Raw genomic sequence first — 19,541 nt, forward strand, 5'->3', positions numbered from 1 at the left:
GGTATGTATAGAATTTTCTGAGATTCTTCTCTGGACATTTGCCTTTTAGCTTGTTGTTATGAATACATTGCAGATTAATCATCTTCAATTGAAGTTGGGTGGGAACTCCTGAATTGCCCAATTAAATAGATTTTGAAATATGGAAGTTTCCATTGCGCTTGACATCAAGGTCCGAAAAATTCTGCTGGAACTGTAGTTACAGCTCAGAAAATACCTCCGATGCAAATCTGTGTGGGAATGAGATCTTGCTTCTTGTTCTAACTTCGACAGCACAGGAAGTGTATAAACCAACTTAACATTCCTTTTGATTCAAAACAATATTAGTTATTGTCAGAATGACTTTGTCGAAGTATACATTTCACATACAAGCACTGTTTTGCCCTGTCATTTCATTCTATTTTATCGGCCGAGCTACACAACTCATAGGGCTCTTAGTTCCCTGACCAGGGACTGAACCCAGGCCCTCCGCAGGGCAAGGGCCGAGTGGTAATCCCTGGACCACCAGGGAGGCCTCAGGGAACATCATTTTAATGTCAGTGGTGGACAGAAAATTGCAATCCCGAGTTCCCCTTTCCTCACACAAAATGAAAACCTCAAAAGCCAGTCAGAAAGCGCGAACACTTCCTCCTCAGGACCCTCTGTACACATTTCGGGTTCCTACACGTCATAAAGGCAGTTCCCCATGGGGTCGCAAAGAGCTGGACACGAGTGAAGTGACTTGGCACGCACATGGACCTCCTTGTTCTGAAAATGAAGACTTTAAGAAAATGTAATGTAGTTTCTGGCTGTGCTGGGTCTTCGTCGCCGTGCAGGCTTCTTCTCTAGCTGCAGGGCTCGGGCTGCTCATTGCGGTGGCTTCTCTTGTTGAGAAGCCAGAAAATGGCTTGGTGGTGGTTGCTCTAGGGCCCATGGGCTTCAGTCGTTTTGGCTCAGGGCCTCCAGAGCACAGGATCAATACTTGCGGTGCACGGGAGCTTAGCTGCTCCATGACTTGTGGGATCTTCTCAGATCAGGGATTGGTCCATGTCTCCTGCATTGGCAGGAGGATTCTTTACCACTGAGCCACCAGGGAAGGTGAAAGACTTTCTGTTTAAACTCAGGGATCACCCAAGATCCTCTCCACTCTTAGAGCAAAGTCTATTAACTGCAGTGATGATTCAGCTTGGGGTCCAGGCCTCCTGCGATCAGGCAATCGGATCCGCCCATTCCTGCAGCACTAGAGTGACTCAGTGATCTTAGGAGGGTTTACTCACCACAGACTCAGGGTGTAACCATCTTTCCTAGGCCAGCTTTCTGCCCTGAGGATTAGAAACCCTGATTCAAAATAGTCGAAGCAGTAAGGGTACCTGTCATTCCCCATGACACGAGGTCTGGAGTCAGGCAGCTCAAGAGCCAGGATGAGGACTTCCCTGGTGGTCCACTGGCTAGGACTCCTGCTCCTGATGTAGGGGGCCCTGGGTCGATTCCTGGTCTGGGAACTAGCTCCCACATGCCACAACTAAGACCCAGTGCAGCGAAAAAAAGAGCCAGGGTGTCCAGACACTGGGTTTGCTTCTTTGATTTTCTTGGTCTAAATACCTTCAGCTTTTGACTTCATCCTACAGCTGATAGCTACGTGGCCACAGTCACCCCAGTCATGGGGTCAAAGGTGAAAACACACAGCCCTGCCTGGCAGTGCTCAGTCTAGAGAACAAAGCTTCTGAAAGAGAAGCTTCTGATTTTAACCTGTTTTCTCCAGTAGCCTGCCTTCCTGCAGGGAGAGGATGGGTTTTCAGCGGTGGAAGAATTTTACTCCCCCTGCCCGAGTTTAACCAAGGTATTGTTCAGTTGCTCAGTCACTTCCTACTCTGTGTGACCCCTTGGACTGCAGGATGCCAGGAATTCCCTTCCTTCACTGTCTTCGAGAGTTTGCTCACATTCATGTCCACTGAGTCAGTGATGCCTTCCAACCATCTCACCCTCTGCCACCCCCTTCTCCTGCCTTCAATCTTTCCCAGCATCCGGGTCGTTTCCAATGAGTCGGCTCTTCACACCAGGTGGTCGAAGCACTGGAGCTTCAGCTTCAGCATCAGTCCTTTCAATGAACACTCAGGGTTGGTTTCCTTCAGGATTGATGGGTCTGATCTCCCTGCTGTCCAGGGGACTCTCAAGTCTTGTCCAATACCACAGTTCAAAAGCTGAACCATAAAGAAGACTGAGTGCTGAAGAACTGATGCTTTCAAACTGAGGTAGAGTTGACATATAACCCTGTTAAGTTTCAGGCGCACAGCATACTGTTTAGATATATGCATATATTGTAAAATAATCACCGTGATAAATTCGGTTAACATCCATCACTTCCTCCAGTTTCTTTTTCTTTAAAAAGAAAGTATTTATTATTTGGCTGCACCTGGTCTTAGCTGCAGCAGGTGAGATCTTTATTTGCAGCATGTGGGATCTAGTTCCCTGACTAGGGATCATTTGATCCCAGGCCCCCTCCATTGGGAGTAGTCTTAGCTACGGGGAAGTCCCTCAATTATTATTATTTTTTTAATCCCTGCTCTCAATATATCCCCCTCTCCACCCTCCATTTTTTTCTTCTGATGAGAACTTTTACGATTTATACTCTCAGCGACTTCTTTTTCCCCTTATGTTTGGCCACATGGTATGAACCTTAGTTTCCCGACCTGGGATGGAACCTGCGTCCCCTGCACTGGAAGTGGGATTCTTAACCACTGGACCATCAGGAAATCACCCCCCAACCCCCGCCCCCAGTCCCCACCACAGGAGGCAGAGTCTGATTAAAAAAATCACATTTTATTTCAAGGACTATGGCCATTTTTTGAGTTGAAGGCATGAAGCCCGGGAGCTACTCTGACACAGACCATGAGCAGGAGCCCCGCTCGGGCGCGCTTTGAACGACTCGCTCGTCATTTGTACTTAAGACATTTCACTCATCAGAGCAGGAGACGCTTAACAACACCGGTAACTTCAACTCTTCAGAAAAGGCTCACGGAGGCAAACTATAAGATTTCCACTAAACTGGTGTAGTGTACGCTTAGAATCACGTTATTCACAAAGAGAACTCAGAGAAAGCGAGACAAAGACACACTCTCCCTCTTGCCGTCCACGCTAAGTGCGGTCTCCTGGGCCACAGGACGCAGAAAAGATGCCCAGAAGCCACTACAGCCCAGGGTCAGAATGCCGCCCTGGAGGAGACTGCCTCTAAGTCTGCAGCACGCGTGACGTGGAGCCAGCGAGTCAGGAAAGTCACTCTTCGGAAGGCACAGTGTGTTTCCAGATGGACTGTGGAAATCCACATCTGTCTTTCGGACCCCTCGTGGCAAGGCAGCGGCCCTGGCCCAGCACCCCCGTGACTCCCGACATGTGCGTCCGGAGGGCAGACTTCACTTCTCCTCAACTTCTGCGTGTCCCGACACGTGCGGATTCCGGAGGCCCCCGAGGTCCTCCTCTGCTCTCCAGGAACATGAGCGGCTCTGCCGGCTGGCGGAGCAGCAGCCACTAGCCCTCGGTGGGCACGAGGCTCAGGCCTCAGAATAAGGGACTCGAACCAGAACAGAACCAGACACACGGGTCGTGTGTATGTGTGGTGGGGGGACGTTTCCAGAAGAGTGAGGCCAACCCTCCCTCCACAGCTTGGGGTAAAAGGCAGGGGCGGGGGAGAGCGGCCTCACAAAGGTGCTGCGTTGCCTTGAGTCAGTAGAGAACCCCATGATGCGAGAGGCAGGCTGAGTGTTTGGCAGTGGCCTCTGCGTGTTTACTGAGCCATTGCAGAAGCTTGGGTCCAGGTGTGCCGACTCACCTCCAAGGGCCCATAGTCGAGAGCGATGAGCGGGAAGTTACCCCAACACCCGCGGGGGAAGGCGCTGGGGAGGAAAACCCAGGGCTGGTGCTGGGTGCTGCAGTCACGCTTCCAAGCAGCCTTTTTGCTTGGAGGCGCCCTGAATGGGTTCAGTGTGGGCTGAGAGGATGTTTAACATTTTTCCTTTTTCCAGTTACCAGGAGAATGACCACGACGCGCTGGAGGTTAGCAGACGTGGATCGGGTCACCATCCACTGCGTCATGGACATTCCCAGTGATACAGTGATGTGGGTCAGCCTCACGAGGCGCCTGCAACATGACAGCTTGTCTACTTGCAGAGGTGGTCACCCTCGGAGGTGGCCAGTGTTTTTAGGAAGGTCGGGCGTCAGGGGTGGAACTTTTACATACAAACTACTACGAAGTGCTGAGGCCTCGCTGCAGCCCCTGACAGACCTCCAGGTCTGTCTGTGTGCTTTAAGGGGCTTTGTTTACATGTGACTGAACCTAAGCAGTGAGGTCACTGTCAGGCCAGGTTTCAAGATGAAAGGCACTGTTTCTGACCTAACACTGTCTTATCAAAATCAGTCCCTTTCACTGTCTTCAAAACATTTTAAACAATTTGTGTTTAAAAAGACCTTGTGCCTTCCATTATTTTGTTGGAGGTACCAACACAAAATCATTTAAGTTCAGAAATCAATTTTAATTAGTGCTTTTAAATGATTCTTCTTCTTCTTTAATAAAATGAGAAGAACATGTTAGGCCGGTTAGAATAACCTCTGGGCTTTTAAAAAGCCAAATGCTTCTAGGCACAGCCTGTCTTGTGTGGATTCCAGTCCTAAAACTGGGGGGCAGACAACCAAGTGATGAGTCAAGGCGTGTGGCCAGCAGTGCCAGGAGAGAGGGTGGGCATCCTGGACGGGCCGGGGACCCCAGGCATGGAGTCACACTGCTGCGTGGGGGCCTGGTCCAGGGGACCCGAGGGCGGAGAGCTCGGCGGAGCACCTCTGGGGCTGCCCCGTGTGTGCTCGGGCCTGGCCAGCCACGCAGCCTGGGGCCAGGGTCGAACCTGTTCCTGAGCCCGCTCCCAGGCTCACCTGCTCCCTGTGTGTTTCCAGGCATCACAGGGAGCAGGGCGGGTCTGAACCCCCTTCTCCTCCTGAAATCAAACACCTGCTGAGTTCAGGGGACGGGAGGGGAGGAGATGGTGTCTGTCCATGAAACACCCCCTCCACCCCGAACCTGCCGCTGGGCCTCTCCTGGGGCTCGGAGCATCACGATGGGCTCATGGCGGGGGAGCGTCTGCAACCTGGGGTCTCGCGGCCCTTGGCGCTCTGCCGTGGGCGGCCTGGGGGACACACATCACGTGGAGACTCTGGCCGGCCTGCCCGCCGCCCGGCCCATAGCTCTCCGGTCAGGATCCTGAGGGAAGGGGGGCCCACGTGCTCTAAATAAAATCTTGCAAAACCCACACTGTTACAACATCTGCAAACACATGTTAAATCACATTTTGAAGTAGTAAGTGAAGTTTCTCAGGAGTTTAAAAGAAGACCTGTGAAATCTCTTCGCTGCAGTGGGCCAGCAGTCCGCCGCCGCCTCAGAGCTGCCGCACTCTCCTCTCGGTGCTGGTGATGCTGGTGTCCAGCTTGTCCACCTTGCTTGTGAGGCGGTCGAGGATGTCGTCCTGCTCGTCAATCTCCGTCTGTATTCCCAGCGCGATGTCCTTCAGCCGGCCCAAGCCCACGGACAGCTCATCTGTGGGACAGGAGGGTATGCGCAGGCCTGAGCCAAGTCAGGGCGTCGGGACCTGCACCCCAGATGCCCCCCTGTGGTCACCGGCCCCTCTTCCTGGGAGATGGTCAGGTGCCAGGGCAATGGTTACAGGTTCCAAGACACACAGGTGCGAGTGAAGAAGCAGTAAGTGGTCGCTGGAAAACCCCTCCTCCTGACCCCCACCGGGAGACCCACTGTCCGTACATGGACATGGTGTTTCTTCCAGAAATTCACACAGGGCCACACAACTTCCAGCTGTGTTTAAACCTGACGGCGGGTCAAGCGCAGATGCAGAGCCGCACGCAGGAGGTCCCCGCCTGGAAGCACATCTGAGACATACCTCAGGCTTTACTCCTCTTTTTAATAGGTATTTCCTTTCTGTCACAAAAAGTGGTAAAAACCAGTCTCAATTCGTCTTAAGTGGAAAGGTGCCCATCAGGTCACGGTCAGCCTCGAGCACACAAAGGGCTTTGTCAGCAGAGTGGCACAGAGCGCTGACCGTGAGCGGGGCGGGGCCAGCGAGGGCCCTGGGGTCCCCGCGGCTGTGCCAACCGCGGAGGGGCGCCCTGACCCGACTGACTGTCCAGGTGAAGGTAAAGCTCCCTCATGGGTTTTGTGACTGTATGTGCAAGCATGTGCACGCGTTTGCCTGCAGATATGTGTGCGAGTGTGTGCATTTGTGTGCCTACAGGAGTGCAAGTGTGAGCACGCGTACAGCGAGTGGGGGACACACCCAGAGCTGCTCTCTGCCCTTTCACCAGGAAAGAGCGGGGGAAACAGAAGAGGATGCTCTGTAGCCTCTTCACTAAGTTACAGATAAAAGGTAACTGAAGCAGGTGGGCGTGGGGCCGGGTGGAGGGGGGCGGGCAGAGCCCAGGCCCTGTCCCTGCTGCTGTCACCGCCCAGAGGTGGGGACGGAGGCAGGCAGGCAGACCCTAGAAGGGGTAAGGGGCCGGGAGCTGTGCAGCCGTGGGGTGGGGTGGGGGGCAGACCCCGGGGGCTCGGCACAGGTGAGTGTGGAGGCGGTGGCACTCTGGGCTCACCGAGGTTGCTGTCGATCCTCTGGTGACAGGCGCGAAGATGCGGGTTCCGTGGGTAGGCCTCGGAGCTCAGAGCTGAACAGGCTCCTCCAGGGACGAAGTCTGGGTTGATAAAGAGACACAGGGAGGATGGTTAACGGACAGCCCTTGAAGAGTCGCCTCATAAAACTCATCTTAATCTGTACAGTCGGTGGAAGGCCTAAGGCGGTCAGGTCTGAGGTCACTGAGAGAGCCAGGTGGGGATGCGGAAGGTGGGGGAAGGTGATGTCTCCTTGGGGCAGCCCTTCTGAGATCACAGACCCCCAGGTAAGGGTGGTCTGGTCAGATCCTGGCCCTCAAGCTCAGCAAAGAACTTAGTACAGGTAACGATGTACAATGGAGTGCCCACCGTGCAAACCCGAGCAGGCTGTGGGAGAAGAAACATTAATAACACACGTCTGCTCCCAGGAAGCCTTCTCTAAACCTTCCGAGCACACACGGAAAAGCCCTGGCCCTCAGGCTGTCTCTGGGGGCCAGCTCTCGCTAGACTCGCAGTCTCTCTTTGCTCAGGGGCAGAGTGTTCACCCGCTTCCTCCAAGGCTCTCACCTCCTAGACGCCCTCTGGTCCCTCCTCTGCCAGACCCTGCAGATTGGTTGTGTCTGACACGCCTGGCTCTCTGGGGTGCATAGGAGCCCCCAGGAGGCCTCAGTTCCTCTTGAGACAAGGGACGTTTCTGGGCCTGTCATTTGACATTAATGGGGCGATCTGACACAAAACACCTTCCATCCTGTACTCCTCGCCCAGTGGCTGGGCCTCATGGGCTGCGTTAGCCGCCCCAACAAACGACCACAAGCCGTGCTCGATTCTGGATGGTGGATGTCCAAGCCAGGCCTCCCTGGGCTCAGACCCAGGTGTCAGCAGGGTCGGTGCTCCCGCAGGCTCTGGAGGGGAAATGACTCCTGGCCCCATCCAGCCCTGGGAAGTCAGTCCTGAGGGCCGTCACTCTCTCCTCTGCCCCCTTCCCACGAGCAAAGAACCTCTATGATTTCACTGCATCCAGTCGGAAAACCAGGACAACTCCCCTCAACGAGGCCAGCCACTTGGCAACCACACTGCCCCCTTTGCCACATGACCCAGAATATTCCAGGGGCCTGGACATTAGGTCGAGGGCATCCTGGGGGTCACAGCCTACTCAGCAAAGGTGCTTCTCCGCCGGAAAAGCTGGGAGCTACTCGGGCCAGGCTCCCACTTCCTTATCGCTCTCTTCATGGGGGAAGGGGCCAAACCCTGCAGTAATGCCCACCCCCAGCTCCCCGAGAGAGCCGCTGGGCCCTGCTGCCCCACCCTGGCCCAAGGTGTCCCTGAAAACCTGAGTCCTGGAGCTTCCTGAGGTTCGGGTGGCTGGCCTGGTACTGTGCCTCCTGCTCTTTACTGGAGCTGATGGCCTCTTTCAACCTTTAGATAAAAGTTAAGAGAAAAAGAAAACTTTCAGAGGAAAGGAGAACCACTTGTGATGGTGCAGTCAGTCTTCCCAGCAGCACCCGTGTGAGAAAGGCAAATGCCTCCTCTGACCAAACTACAAATGAGTGGTCTGACTGTCGTTGTCGAGTTACTCAGTCGCTCTGACTCTTTGCAACCACACTGACTGCAGCCTGCCAGGCTCCTCTGTCCATGGGATTCTCCAGGCAAGAATGCTGGAGTGGGTTGCCATTTCCTCCTCCAGGGGCTCTTCCCAATGCAGGGACTGAACCTGCGTCTCTGGCACCACCTGCATTGGCAGGCAGATTCCTTACCACTGAGGAACCAGGGTAGCCTGGATGTCCTGATGCCAACTATGAAAACACTGAGTAAGCAGAGCAACCTAAAAGTTTTGTGTTACAGTAGGCAGGGTGTAGATTTTCTGTATCATGGCGAAATTGTTTTTATGATAAAAGAGCTAATAACCTGACACAGAAACCACAGATCACTTGTTTTAGCAGAAACTCAATTCTTTTATGTTTGAGTACCTGACATTTATATGTCTGCCAACATTGCACATGTGATTTTATCATATCTCTAGCCAAAATTTGAAGCAGATAATCTGTAATTTTAAAGTGATAATCAATGGGCAACTTGGATTAGGCATGGGAAAATTTGACGTGAAGGCTTTTTAAAGCAACAATGCTGGAAAGCAAGTCACCTCGACACTGGTTAGAATGAACATTCTCTTTCAAACCACTGGGAGCAGGAGTTTAGAGGGACCCAATTCATGCACAGTAGGCAGACTGGACTGCGGTCGGGTCCGCACTCTCAGGAGTAGTGCAGAACACTTGTTTCAACGTGCCTCAGGACAAATGCCTCCCGGTGGGTGACTTTCAGGGTCCCTAGGGCCCTTTAAGGCACAAGAAGTGGTCTGAACGCCTTGTCCACTCGCACCAAACCCCCTTCTGCTGCTTCTCGCTGGCTGGCCAGGCGCCTGCTCACCTGCCACTGGGCTGGGGGGCGAGCATGCCATTCTGCGCAGGCGGGGTCTCCGTGGGTTTGGACCTGAAGTAATTGACAAGCCCTCCGAACACACTCTTGATGGAGTTGATGTGCTTCTGGCTGGTCTTCAGGTCCTGCTCCATCTTGTCCACCATCTTCTCCGTGCGCTCCAAGGCCCCTCGCTGGCGCACGAGCTCCTGGGGAGGATGAGATGGCCCAGTGTTGCACCCCCTTTAGCCCCCTGTCACCCGCAGAGGCAGGCCCTCCCTAAACCCTTGGCCAGCATACCGGGGAACATACACAGAATCGGGACTCTGTCCCGGCAGAAGCAGGAGTCAGTCCTCCTAGGTGGCCAAGAACCACCAGGGCATAGGCATCAGGCTGCTGCCCCCTGCTGTGTGCGGGATGCTGGGGCTGATGGGGGGGGCAATGGGCGGCTAGTTCAGCAGGTCTGGCTGCCTACACCGCGTGTTCCCCAGGAAGGCCCTGTCTGGCCCTGTGCCCTGGACCACCCTGAAGAGTGACTTGATGTCCCTGAGTCCTCAGGCCAGCCCGACAGTTTGTGCAGGCAACGTGGTTACAGTGGGACCTTGAGCCACACGGCGCAACATCTGGAGAGGCAGGTGGGCAGCTGAGCCGGGGGAGGACGCACGTCGCCCCAGGGAAGTGCTGGCTGCGCACAGCTCCTCGGGGAGAGCACGGGTGGAGCCTGTGCTGGCTCTCCCAGACTCTGCCTACCAGCCTGTCCTCTGGGTGATGCTGACCTGCACCCTTCTGCTGTAACAAACCACAGCGGCGAGGATAACAGCTCAGCCGATTCTATAAGTCCTTCTAGGGGAACATTAAACCTGAGGGTGGTCTTCAGGACCCCCAACATGGCCTCTGGAGAGCAGACAGCCCCTCGGCTTCCCAAGTGCATCACCTGCCCAGCAAAGCAAGGTCCCCCTGGATGCCATGGAGGCCACGAGTGGACATTCCAGGAAGGAGGAGCAGACACGGCCGGCTGCTATGGTACTGGCGTGTGATGTACGACCTGCTGGGACAATGACAACCTGGCCACACAAGGGGCCTCCTTATGGCTAGGGAGCCAGCAAGTTTGACCCTGGAACTTTTCTTTCTTTTAGCCGCACCATGCTGCACACGGGATCTTAGTTCCCTCACCAGGGATCAAGCCCGCGCCCCCTGCAGTGGAAGTGAGGAGTCTTAACCACTGGACCGCCAGGGAAGTCCCTCCCTGATCCTAAAAGTTTTCAATTCGATCATCAATAGTGTATTTAAAAAAAAAAAATCAACAAAGTAATAAATCCAGAAGAGATCTACTTCCTCCAGAGCCACACGGCTCAGGTCATCCTTTTTCCTGCATCCCTCCCCCCCCAGCCGGGTCACCTGCTCACCTGCCAGCTATTTGGGAAGTACCTATTACATGGAGGGCCACTATGCTGGCAAGTGTGGGAGCAGAAGGCTGAGCACGACACAGTTCCTCCTCCACAGTCAGAAACCAACTGGGAATCACCCAGCTGAGCAGCTGTCTGCCACTCTCCATCAGCTTCTGCTTCAGGACAGGCCTGTGCGAAGAACTCCGGCCACATCAGAACCAGCCCAGGCTCCCTTGGAGGGGAGCCTCTGGTTAGGATCGCCCTCACCTGGAGAGTGGGAGGGTCTGCCCAGAGGATGAGGGAGTCCTCTAAGTCATGGAGCCCCCAAGACAGACAGCAGAGATGGCCTCTGTTCCCAGACTAGAAAGATGTCCTCCTGGGCCCACCTCTCTGAGTCGAATGCCCAGTGGGGCTTTGGTGACTGTCGAGTGTGGAGAGACACCACTGAGGGGAGGGGCCTGCAGGAGACTGTGTGCAGGTGTGCTGGCCGCGCCAGGATGCTCTCAGCGGGGTGTTGGCCGTGATGCTCTCAGTGGCCCAGCTCCACATCTGCACATGGTCTCCTGCAGGCCTCTCCCCAACTCCCTTTCTGCCGATGCTACCATGCTGGCCACTCAGGCCCTGGTCCAGCGTTTGTTGATGGACTCAGACCATCAACGTGAACTGAGACCCGGGCCCCACAAAACGTCAGTGGCCAGAGCAGGGCAGGCAGTCTCCCTGGCCAGGGTGGTGAAAGGGCTCACAAAGACTGTGTCCACGTGGGACACAAACAGGCAAAGGCCCGGCATCAGGGGACTGGCTGCAGAGACACAGGTCATCCACTAGAGGGACCACGACACAGCCCAGAGTACAGAGAGTGCGGGAATTCCCTGGCGATTCAGTGGTTAGGACCCTGTGCTTCCACTGTTGGGTCTGGGTTTGATCCCTGGTGGGGAACTAAGATTCTACAGGCGGCAGGGTGGGAAAAGCAGCAGGTCTCATGTTGCTAGAGAAATGCCCTCCACCCTGCTAAACAATGTGCCATCTAGAACATACAGAACACTTCTGCTCAAGTTAAAATTAAAAAAGAAAAAAAAGGGAAATGATGACAAGTGTATCTTCACACATAGAATCCCTCCACAGGGACACAGAAGGGGCAGAAGTAAGTGGCTGGGAGCGGGGAGGCGGGGTGGGAGGAGCCTTTGCAGCCTTCCACATGTCCTCTGCTTTGAAGGCTACGACTGGATTATTGTCACAGAAATTAAAACTCAGGAAAAGAGAAGAAACAAAGCGTGCCTGTGAAGGAGAGAGTCGGGTGGCCCACAAGTCTCTGTGGTTCTGGACGGTGCTCCTCAGGCCGGCCCACTTTGCCTCAGTCCTCTGGGGTCAGGACCCGAGGTGATCGCCTCCCTGAGAGGGGACCCCTGCAGGTTCCTCACGAGAAGGGCAGTTCTCCCTTGAGAGGTGACCTGAGTGACTTTCCCGCTGCTGCCACACTGGGCCTTAATTATGACCTTCCTGACCTAAAAAAGTCAAGTCTCAACCCTTCAAAAATTGTGTCCTGTTGTGACATGTCTCAGTGCTGGGTATGTGGTGGGTTCCCATCAGAGTCGGGAGGTTAGTGGATCAGGTGATTTGGATCAGCTGGGACAGAGCTCACCCCACCTCCCAGGAAAATAAAAGAGTGATGAGAGAGATTTAGAACACTTGGAGAGTATGGGGTGGGGTGGGGTGGTGTGGGGGGTGCTGACCGGTCCTGCTTCCGAGAGCCGATGAATGAGAAATGATTCAGCCCTGGGCAGTGTCAGTGTGTGATAACATGATGACAGAGCCTGGCACCTGCCCAGTCCCCATCACGCTGCACCTCTTGGACAACACCTGGCTTGGCCAGGTCAAGCCTCACGGCCTGAGGAGCCGCTCTGTCGTTGCTCTCATGGTCCCCATCATTGGAGAGAAGGACCCTGGGGGGTGGCATGGGGCCTGTCCCCACAGTCCCTGTGTTTTTGGCACTCCCGACCTTCCCTCTGACTGCACCAGGTCCCAAGCTCCTCCTCCAGGCCCTTTCCTGGAAGCTCCCCGGGCAGCACTTCCCTGCTCAGGAGCCCTGGAGCTGCAGGGCCTGGCCAGTGTGCAACTTGGCTCCTCTCTCCCTCAGGAACGTCCCTCCTCCTCTCATCTACACCTGAGCCATAGAAGTCAGATTCCAAGGTCTCCTCTGCTTCGGTATTCTTCTTGTTCCTCTGGCTTCCTACTTCACCTGTTCTTAGTTGTCAGAGAGGCCTTTTTAAACAGTTTTCTGTTGACATTCTTGGGCCTGGGCCCTTTAACCATGCGACCCTTCCACCTGGGCCCTAAGACCTCAGGGAATCCTCCCAAATGTAAGTCAACACTTTCTATTTAGATTCCAACATAGGAATCCAACAAACACAAGATAAACTCCCTTAGCGAGGCTAAAGACAGGCAGGATGGGCCAATTAAGGATATGGCAACAGGAAGTGGCAGTGGGAGAATGCTGGGATGGACCTCAAAATCCTAAGAGACTGCAAGTGACCAGCTCTGAGGGAAGTGTGCCAAAAGAGAAAATTATGAAGAAACGCAGTGAGAAAAACAATGAGCTACAAATACTTAAAGTTAACTACTTTCAGCTGATATAGCAATAACTTTTTTGTTATTACATTCTTAAGAACATTTAAAAATAAGGCCCAATCTCAGCGTTTCATTAGTGGGCTGGGGCGAGAACTGCAGTGGCTAAGAAACAACAGCTCTCACCCAAGGTCCTAACACCTCTGAAACCACCTATGGATGCGGAGGAGGAGGACAGGTGAGCTGGCGCCGCTGAGAGTCACAGACCCGCACCTGTATGGCTAGGACGCCTTGGCTGGGATGGGCAAGGAAACCTAAGGGCCTGGAGACTCGACCCGACTCGGACTCTGGGGCACTCAGCAGCGTCCAGGCAGACAAGACCCCTCTGCTCCCCTTCCGGCGAGCTGGAGAGGCGCTCGGTGCCAGAAAGAACCCAAAGACCCATCTCCTCGGATGCTTGACACCATAGGCGCAGGAAGAAGGGCTGAAGCCCCCGGGTCCTGGCCTCTGCCCAGGAGACGTGTAAAAGGAACAGACACTCCACGTCCCTAACCCGGGCTCTGCTGTCCAGAGTCTCTACTTACCTGAACCGGACAGCGTGGACATGCCTCTCGACAACAAGTAGGAAAAAACAACAACACTCCAGCGGACTAAACTCCAGAGATCGCCGGGAGCAAACTGCCCCTACGGGCGTGAAGACAGCGTCTCTTACCGTCGCTGACAGACTGTTACCGACCGTCCGGTCACCAGAGCTCACGACCCGTCCTGGCTGACCGGGCGAGCTCCCGCACCGCCGGAGACAGCGCACTCACCTCGGCGGAGGCGACCCCGATCTTCTCGGACTCGTACATGAGCGACAGGGACCTGCCGGTGCTGGCGGCCGTGGCCTCGGCCCGGCGCAGAGCCTCCTGCCGCAGGGCCTGCTGCCGGTCGGTGGGCGCGCCGGGCCCGTCCGCGAGGTCGCGCCTGTCCGACCACGGCGCCGGCCGGGCGTCCTCGTCCTCCGCGTCCTCGTTGAACGGGTTGTAGCTCCGTGGGTAGGCTGACATGGCGCCGGCGCTCGGCCCGGGACGGGCGGGAGGAGTCTGGTGCGGTCGAGGCGAGGTGAACGCTTGAGTCGCGGGGAGGAGGACGCCGCCGCCGCCACCTTGCCGAAGGCCTGAGGAAGCGTCCGCCAGCCTGCCTCAAGCGCCTCGCGAGCTGCTTCCGCCTGTGGCGCGCGGAGGCCCCGCCCCCGGAATCGACCATCGTGCCCCGCGGCGGGGAGGTTCACGCCCGTCACGCGCCGTGCAGTAGCCGGCCGAGCGGCTCCTGGCTCCCCCCTCGGTGGTGGATCCGCCCGAGGCCACGCCCCGCCGGCGTCGGCAACCGAGAGGTCACGTGGCGGGGCAGCCGGATGCGGCCGCGCCTGCGCCGTGCGTCCGGGCGCTCGCGGGCGAGTGCGGGAAGCCGGCGGGCGGCGCCGCTTCGCGATGATGGCGGCGGCCGCGGCCCGGGGAGGCGGCGGCGGCTTCGGCTCGGGCTCCGGCGCCGGCGCCTCGCGGGGTTTCTACTTCAACACTGTCCTGTCGCTGGCCCGCTCCCTGGCTGTGCAGAGACCGGCATCTCTGGAGAAGGTAGCTTGGCTGCGGGGCGCGGGCTGACAGGAGGAGGGGCCCTCGGCGCGGGAGGCGGGGCGGAGGTCTGAGGGAGGCCGAGGGGGCCCGGCGGCCGGAGACGCCGGGGGCTCGTGAGTGAGGAGCCAGCGCGGCGAGGGGCCGCGGGCCGGGGCATCGGCTGGAGTGGTCGGGGCGGGGGGTAGTCCGAGGCCCGTGCGGCGGGCGCGGGCGGGGCCCGGAGATCCGGGCGGGCTGAGGCGCGGGGCTGCCTGGTGACCCCGGCGGGCGGCTCCCCGCCTCGCCGCGATGTTCCGTGACCTTGGGGCGATGCCGCCCGCGGGGCAGGGGCGCTTCTCGGCGCGTTGCCCTCGGCGAAGGGCCGGCGGAGCAGCGTCTCTGAGACGTGGACCCGCTGCGCGATGTTTTTCTCTGCGGCAAGAGGGGGCGTTAGACCGGCTGAGAAGAGGGTGTTGGACCGCAGAGCTCAGCCCGGGGGTTCCTTATCTTGGGAGGACTTGAAACGAAGCCCCGAGGGTGCCTGCGATGGTGGCGGAGATGCAACCTTTTGAACGGGAAGGTTCTCGCACCGTTACTGGAGGTTTTCTTGGACAGGTGACCTCAACACTCAGAGCCTCTGGTGTCCTCATCTGTGACACGAAGTTCTTGAGCGTTAGATGAGTTCGAGGAGAAGGTGTCTGGCCCACGTAGGTGCTCAGTGAAGGACAGCTTTCCTCCGCCACCGGGTGTGAGGATGAAGAGGATGACATGACTCTTCCCCGGCTTCCTGGCGGGTGGAAAGAACCGTATCCAACAGTAGAAGAGCGGTTGGGGGTGGTTTTGTGGCTCTGGGGACGGATGAAGCTAAAGGGCTGTTGCAGGCACTTGGACAGAGTGACCTGGGTCTTCCTTGACTCCTGTAGATTCTCAGACTCACAGGGGGAGCGGGTCTTGGGAAACTGATGCCAGCCTGGCTTCTCAGTCAGAGAAGGAGTGTAATCGAACGGAAAGAATATGGGTTGTAGAGATAAGACCACCTGGATTTTAATCCTGTGTCATTCACTTCCGGTAGTGTGACTCTGGGCAGCTCAGTTCACCAGTCTGGTTCTCTGCTTTTTCCTGCAAAATACAAAACACTTGATGAGAGACTTGGGAGGATCCGCAGAATGACTCGCGTAGACCTGGGTGCCTAATGAACGGTCCCTGTTGTCATTTCATGAGCCTGACTGGTGGACCACATCCCTGGTTCATGAAGTCAGATCTGTGCCAGCTGGTCAGCGCATTCTCTTCCTAGGAGGAGGACCAAGACTGCTGTCAGAAGTTTGCTTGCTGGACTCGGAGAAGGGGGTGCAGCGAATTGGATGATCTTGAAGGAGGGTGTCCTGGGGCTCTTGCAAAGGCAACACGCTTCCCCACTCAGTAACTGAAAGATGCACTCTCAGCTTAGCTCTCCTGCTTCAGCCTTCTTCGCCCATCGTAGGGACCTCCTGTAACTGTGACTTTGTTGTTAATAGCTTTGTCTCTTACCCTAAGGTTGCTGTTGTCAAGATTACAGAATGTGTTACAATTAAATAATGTAGCTTTCAGGTTGGTAGGCTCCTTAACCATCTCTTACTCTGCCTTCTGTGTCTCTGCCTCATTTACAAACCACTGCAGGAAAGAGTTAACAGCAAGCCACCGGGACTGCTGTCTTCAGAAGGGTCTGCTTAGGAAGTTGGCCCTTGGCTGGTGTGGGGAGCTTTGTAGTTGAACTGTCTGTCCCTTCATTCCCTAGCTGATAAGGATGGTTCACTGTGTCTGACTCCGCATAAGCAGCGTGGTTTCTGTTGAGCACCTACTTTCTAGGCAGGCAGTGCTTAAGTGTCCAGCCCCCAGGAAAAACCTTGGCACGAACCTTGCTCCTGTGTTACCGCATTGCTTACTGCTGTGAGGGGAGCGTGCTTGGGGTGCACCCTCAGACGAGGGAGCGCAGAGGAAGCCCCTGCACGGCTTTCTCCAGACTCTAGCTGTACTTGATGAGACCTTTTCACTGTGTGACATTTAGTTGTGAGGACACCTGTGTGTGTGCGACCTTTTTCCTACCTCTTTCTCTGGAGAAAGGTCTTGTGGCTGATTCCATTGGATATTGTGAATTCCTTCTGTCCTCTTCTACCATCCTGAGATTCGGTTATACCCCGGATCACTGTTCCTGTTCAGCCCTGCTCTCAGGCACCGTGTGCCTGATCGCTCCATTCCCCTACTTGAAATGGTGGATGAGAAGCCCTTCGCATTCCTGAGGGAAGGATTCTCGAGGTTCTTAAGAATAGAGGAGTTTCTGAATACCCACCTGGGCTAAGAAAGTGGAGACTTACAGGGAGAGGTGAGTGTTGAAACCCTCCCCTCCCATTTCTTTGTCTTCACTTCTCTCTCCTTTTTTCCAGAGAGGGCAGAGGACTGTGTGGGACCTGGTACAGATAGGGTCCGCCCAAGGAAGGCTGCTTTCTGAGCTGGACTCGCCGTCTGGGCTCAGACACAGGTGCTCGGCAGCCTGCCGTGCTTCTCGCGGCCTTGGGACGCGTTGGGGACGCAGCTTCAGCGTGCCCTGTCTTTGTCCCTCGGCGTGCCCCGGGGGGAGGGGTGACGTACTCCACTCACCCACCCTCACGCAGGCGGTGAAGCAAGGCCTGTCCTGAGACAGTGCGTTTTGCTTGTCCTTAATTCCTTAGTTTGCTCTTTCATCCAGAAAACGTGTATTGATCGTCATGTCAGGTGAATGAAAAGCTCCTGACTTGTTGCTCAGGTGACCAGCAACAAGTCAGCTTTGCTCTGTGTCCCCTGGGTGCTCTTGTGTCCTGGGTCTGGTGACCAGACCCAAGGGCTCTTGGCCTCTATTCTCAGATTCTTATCTGAGCTTTGACCTTTTCCTGCTAGGCTGCTTCTAGGACTGTAGAAAGACATAATTCTAGTCCCATACTTCTAGTCCCAGCCTGAGGGTTGCAGCCCACCTCCAAGGGCTCCTGTGAGGCCCACTCAGGCCCCAGCCCTCTGCCTCTGGGAGAGAGAGGAGAGAAGAGAAACGAAGAGAGCAAGTCCTGTCTACAGCGCATCCAGCTCTGGTTTCCATGTGCCCGCCCATCTTTTCGCTCCACTTTCCGGGTTCCTGCCTGTCTCGAGAGGGTTGCCGAGTGCCACCTCCTCCTGCCACCTGTGCCCTGTGTCACACTTCTCTGTACCCGGGACGTCAGGGGACCCGCTCCTGTCTCTTCTCACCTGGCCTGTGCCATACTCGCAGACCCCAAGCCCGGAACGTGGGGAGCTCTGGGCAGACCTGCGCAGCCCTCCCGCCCCTCTTCCCGCCCTCAGGGAGCTGGGTTCAGATCCTTCCCTGCGGCTCTTCCTCAGAGTGCTAGAATCTCGGGGTGTTCAGCTAGCTGACCCGGCATTTAAAGGGCCTGGCCTGCAGCGCTCGGGACGGGCCAGACCCTCCCTGCTGGCAGGTGTGCTCTGGGTGGCACGTGGGGGGAGGGTGTGGCCAGGAGCTGAGGACGGGGGGCTCTCTGCAGTTCACGGTGGTCCAGGCTGTCCTCTAGAGTGCTCTGCTGTGGAGGGAAGGTCCTGCAGTTGGCATTTCTTCAGCCTCACGAAGCTAAAAGTCTTCCCCTCTCGCTCCCTTTCCTTTGTGAAGCCGCGTTAAAAGAAAACCACTGAGGGAGAGGAGAGAATGGGCTTCGGCAGAGGGTGTTCATGTCGCTGGAGCCGGTGTTGGTGAGTCAGCTCTGAAACGTTTTAGGAAGTACTTGGAAGAAGAAAAAAATCTTCACCTGTAATTAGGCCACGTTAACTGTATTAGTTTGCTGGGGCTGCTATAACGAAGTGCCACCCACCGTGGCTTAAACACCCAGAAGTGACTTTTCTCGCAGTTTGGAGGCTGGAAGGCCAGATGAAGGTGTCAGCAGGGGTGGTCTCTCTGGAAGCCTCTCTGTCTGGCGCGCAGACCGCCGTCTTCTCATATGTCTTCACGTGATCTTCCTCTGTTCTCTGTGTCCTAATCCCCCCTGCTTAGAAGGAAGCCAGTCCAGTTGGTAGGACTGGCCTTCCCTAATCACCTGATTTTAACTTAATCACCTCTTCCATGATCTGTGTCCAAATGCAGTCTCCTTCTTAGGTACCTGGGCATTTGGATGTCAATATATGAATATTTGGGCCTGGCCCAGCCCAGCCCAGCCCATGAAGCCATCAGCACTGTCATGTCCTAAAGCTCTTTTTAGTCTTTAACCATGTATAGCCATGTGCACTTTATTGTTTGTTTTTGCAAAAGTAGCCGATGGTTATTGTTTTGATGGTGGCACATCCTTTTTTTGCATTGATGAACCATACTTAGGCATTTCTCTGTTTAGACTTTCTGGTTTTTCCTTGTGAAACAGCATGTTTGTACACCTAGCATTTTATCTTCTTCTGAATTATGTCCTTGTGTTACATCATAGATGAGTCTTAATGTTTACTGCCCACCTGTTTCCAGAAGGTTCTGCGTAGTTGTGATAGCATTGGTAAGACACCTTATACTGGTTTATCTATAGCTTCACAGGGTTGGGTTTTGTTGCATGTTTCCCTGCCAACTCAGAAAGCATAAAAGTGTAGCTTATCCTTCTGAGCCCAAGATAATATTTGACTGTGGTCGGCTCTGTCATATCGTGAGTTAAGCAAACAGCCCACAAGGCAGAAGTGCTCGGACTGTGTGATGTTGCCGTGTTCTCGTTCTCTGGGCTGTGGGAGCTTGAATTCCGCGTTCTCTGCACGCTGCAGTCCTGCTGCTGGGGTCCTGACTCCTGGCCGGGTGCGCTCTGGGTCTCCCAGGTGCGCGCTTGGTCCCGAGCTCAACTGCCTTTGCGGTTGCAGCAGCCCGAGGTGCCGGGTTGGCCAGTGTCTGTCCAGAGAGGAGTCTGTGGTGAATCCTGTGGCTTTGGAATACAATCC

General features: G+C 55.6%; 2 protein-coding genes across 4 annotated transcripts in view; one reads left to right on the plus strand and one right to left on the minus strand.

Annotated features, from left to right (window-relative positions):
* Positions 1 to 2,775: 2,775 nt before the first annotated feature.
* SNAP29 (synaptosome associated protein 29) lies at positions 2,776 to 14,207 on the minus strand. Its single transcript, XM_061141376.1, has 5 exons — positions 13,806 to 14,207; positions 9,056 to 9,252; positions 7,962 to 8,047; positions 6,616 to 6,714; positions 2,776 to 5,554 (listed from the first exon to the last, which is right to left on the minus strand). Exons 1-5 carry the CDS (start codon positions 14,040 to 14,042, stop codon positions 5,397 to 5,399), a joined length of 777 nt encoding a protein of 258 aa, XP_060997359.1. The 5' UTR covers positions 14,043 to 14,207; the 3' UTR covers positions 2,776 to 5,396.
* Positions 14,208 to 14,457: 250 nt separating this feature from the next.
* PI4KA (phosphatidylinositol 4-kinase alpha) overlaps positions 14,458 to 19,541 on the plus strand; it is a 62,705-nt gene continuing 57,621 nt past the window's right edge. For all 3 annotated transcript variants that reach the window (XM_061141377.1, XM_061141378.1, XM_061141379.1), the window contains exon 1: positions 14,458 to 14,609. In XM_061141377.1, the coding sequence (XP_060997360.1) occupies positions 14,466 to 14,609 (144 nt within the window). In that variant the 5' untranslated portion in view covers positions 14,458 to 14,465. The remainder of the gene's footprint in view (positions 14,610 to 19,541) is intronic.

Source organism: Dama dama, chromosome 5, assembly GCF_033118175.1.
Source record: "Dama dama isolate Ldn47 chromosome 5, ASM3311817v1, whole genome shotgun sequence".
NCBI lineage: Eukaryota > Metazoa > Chordata > Mammalia > Artiodactyla > Cervidae > Dama > Dama dama.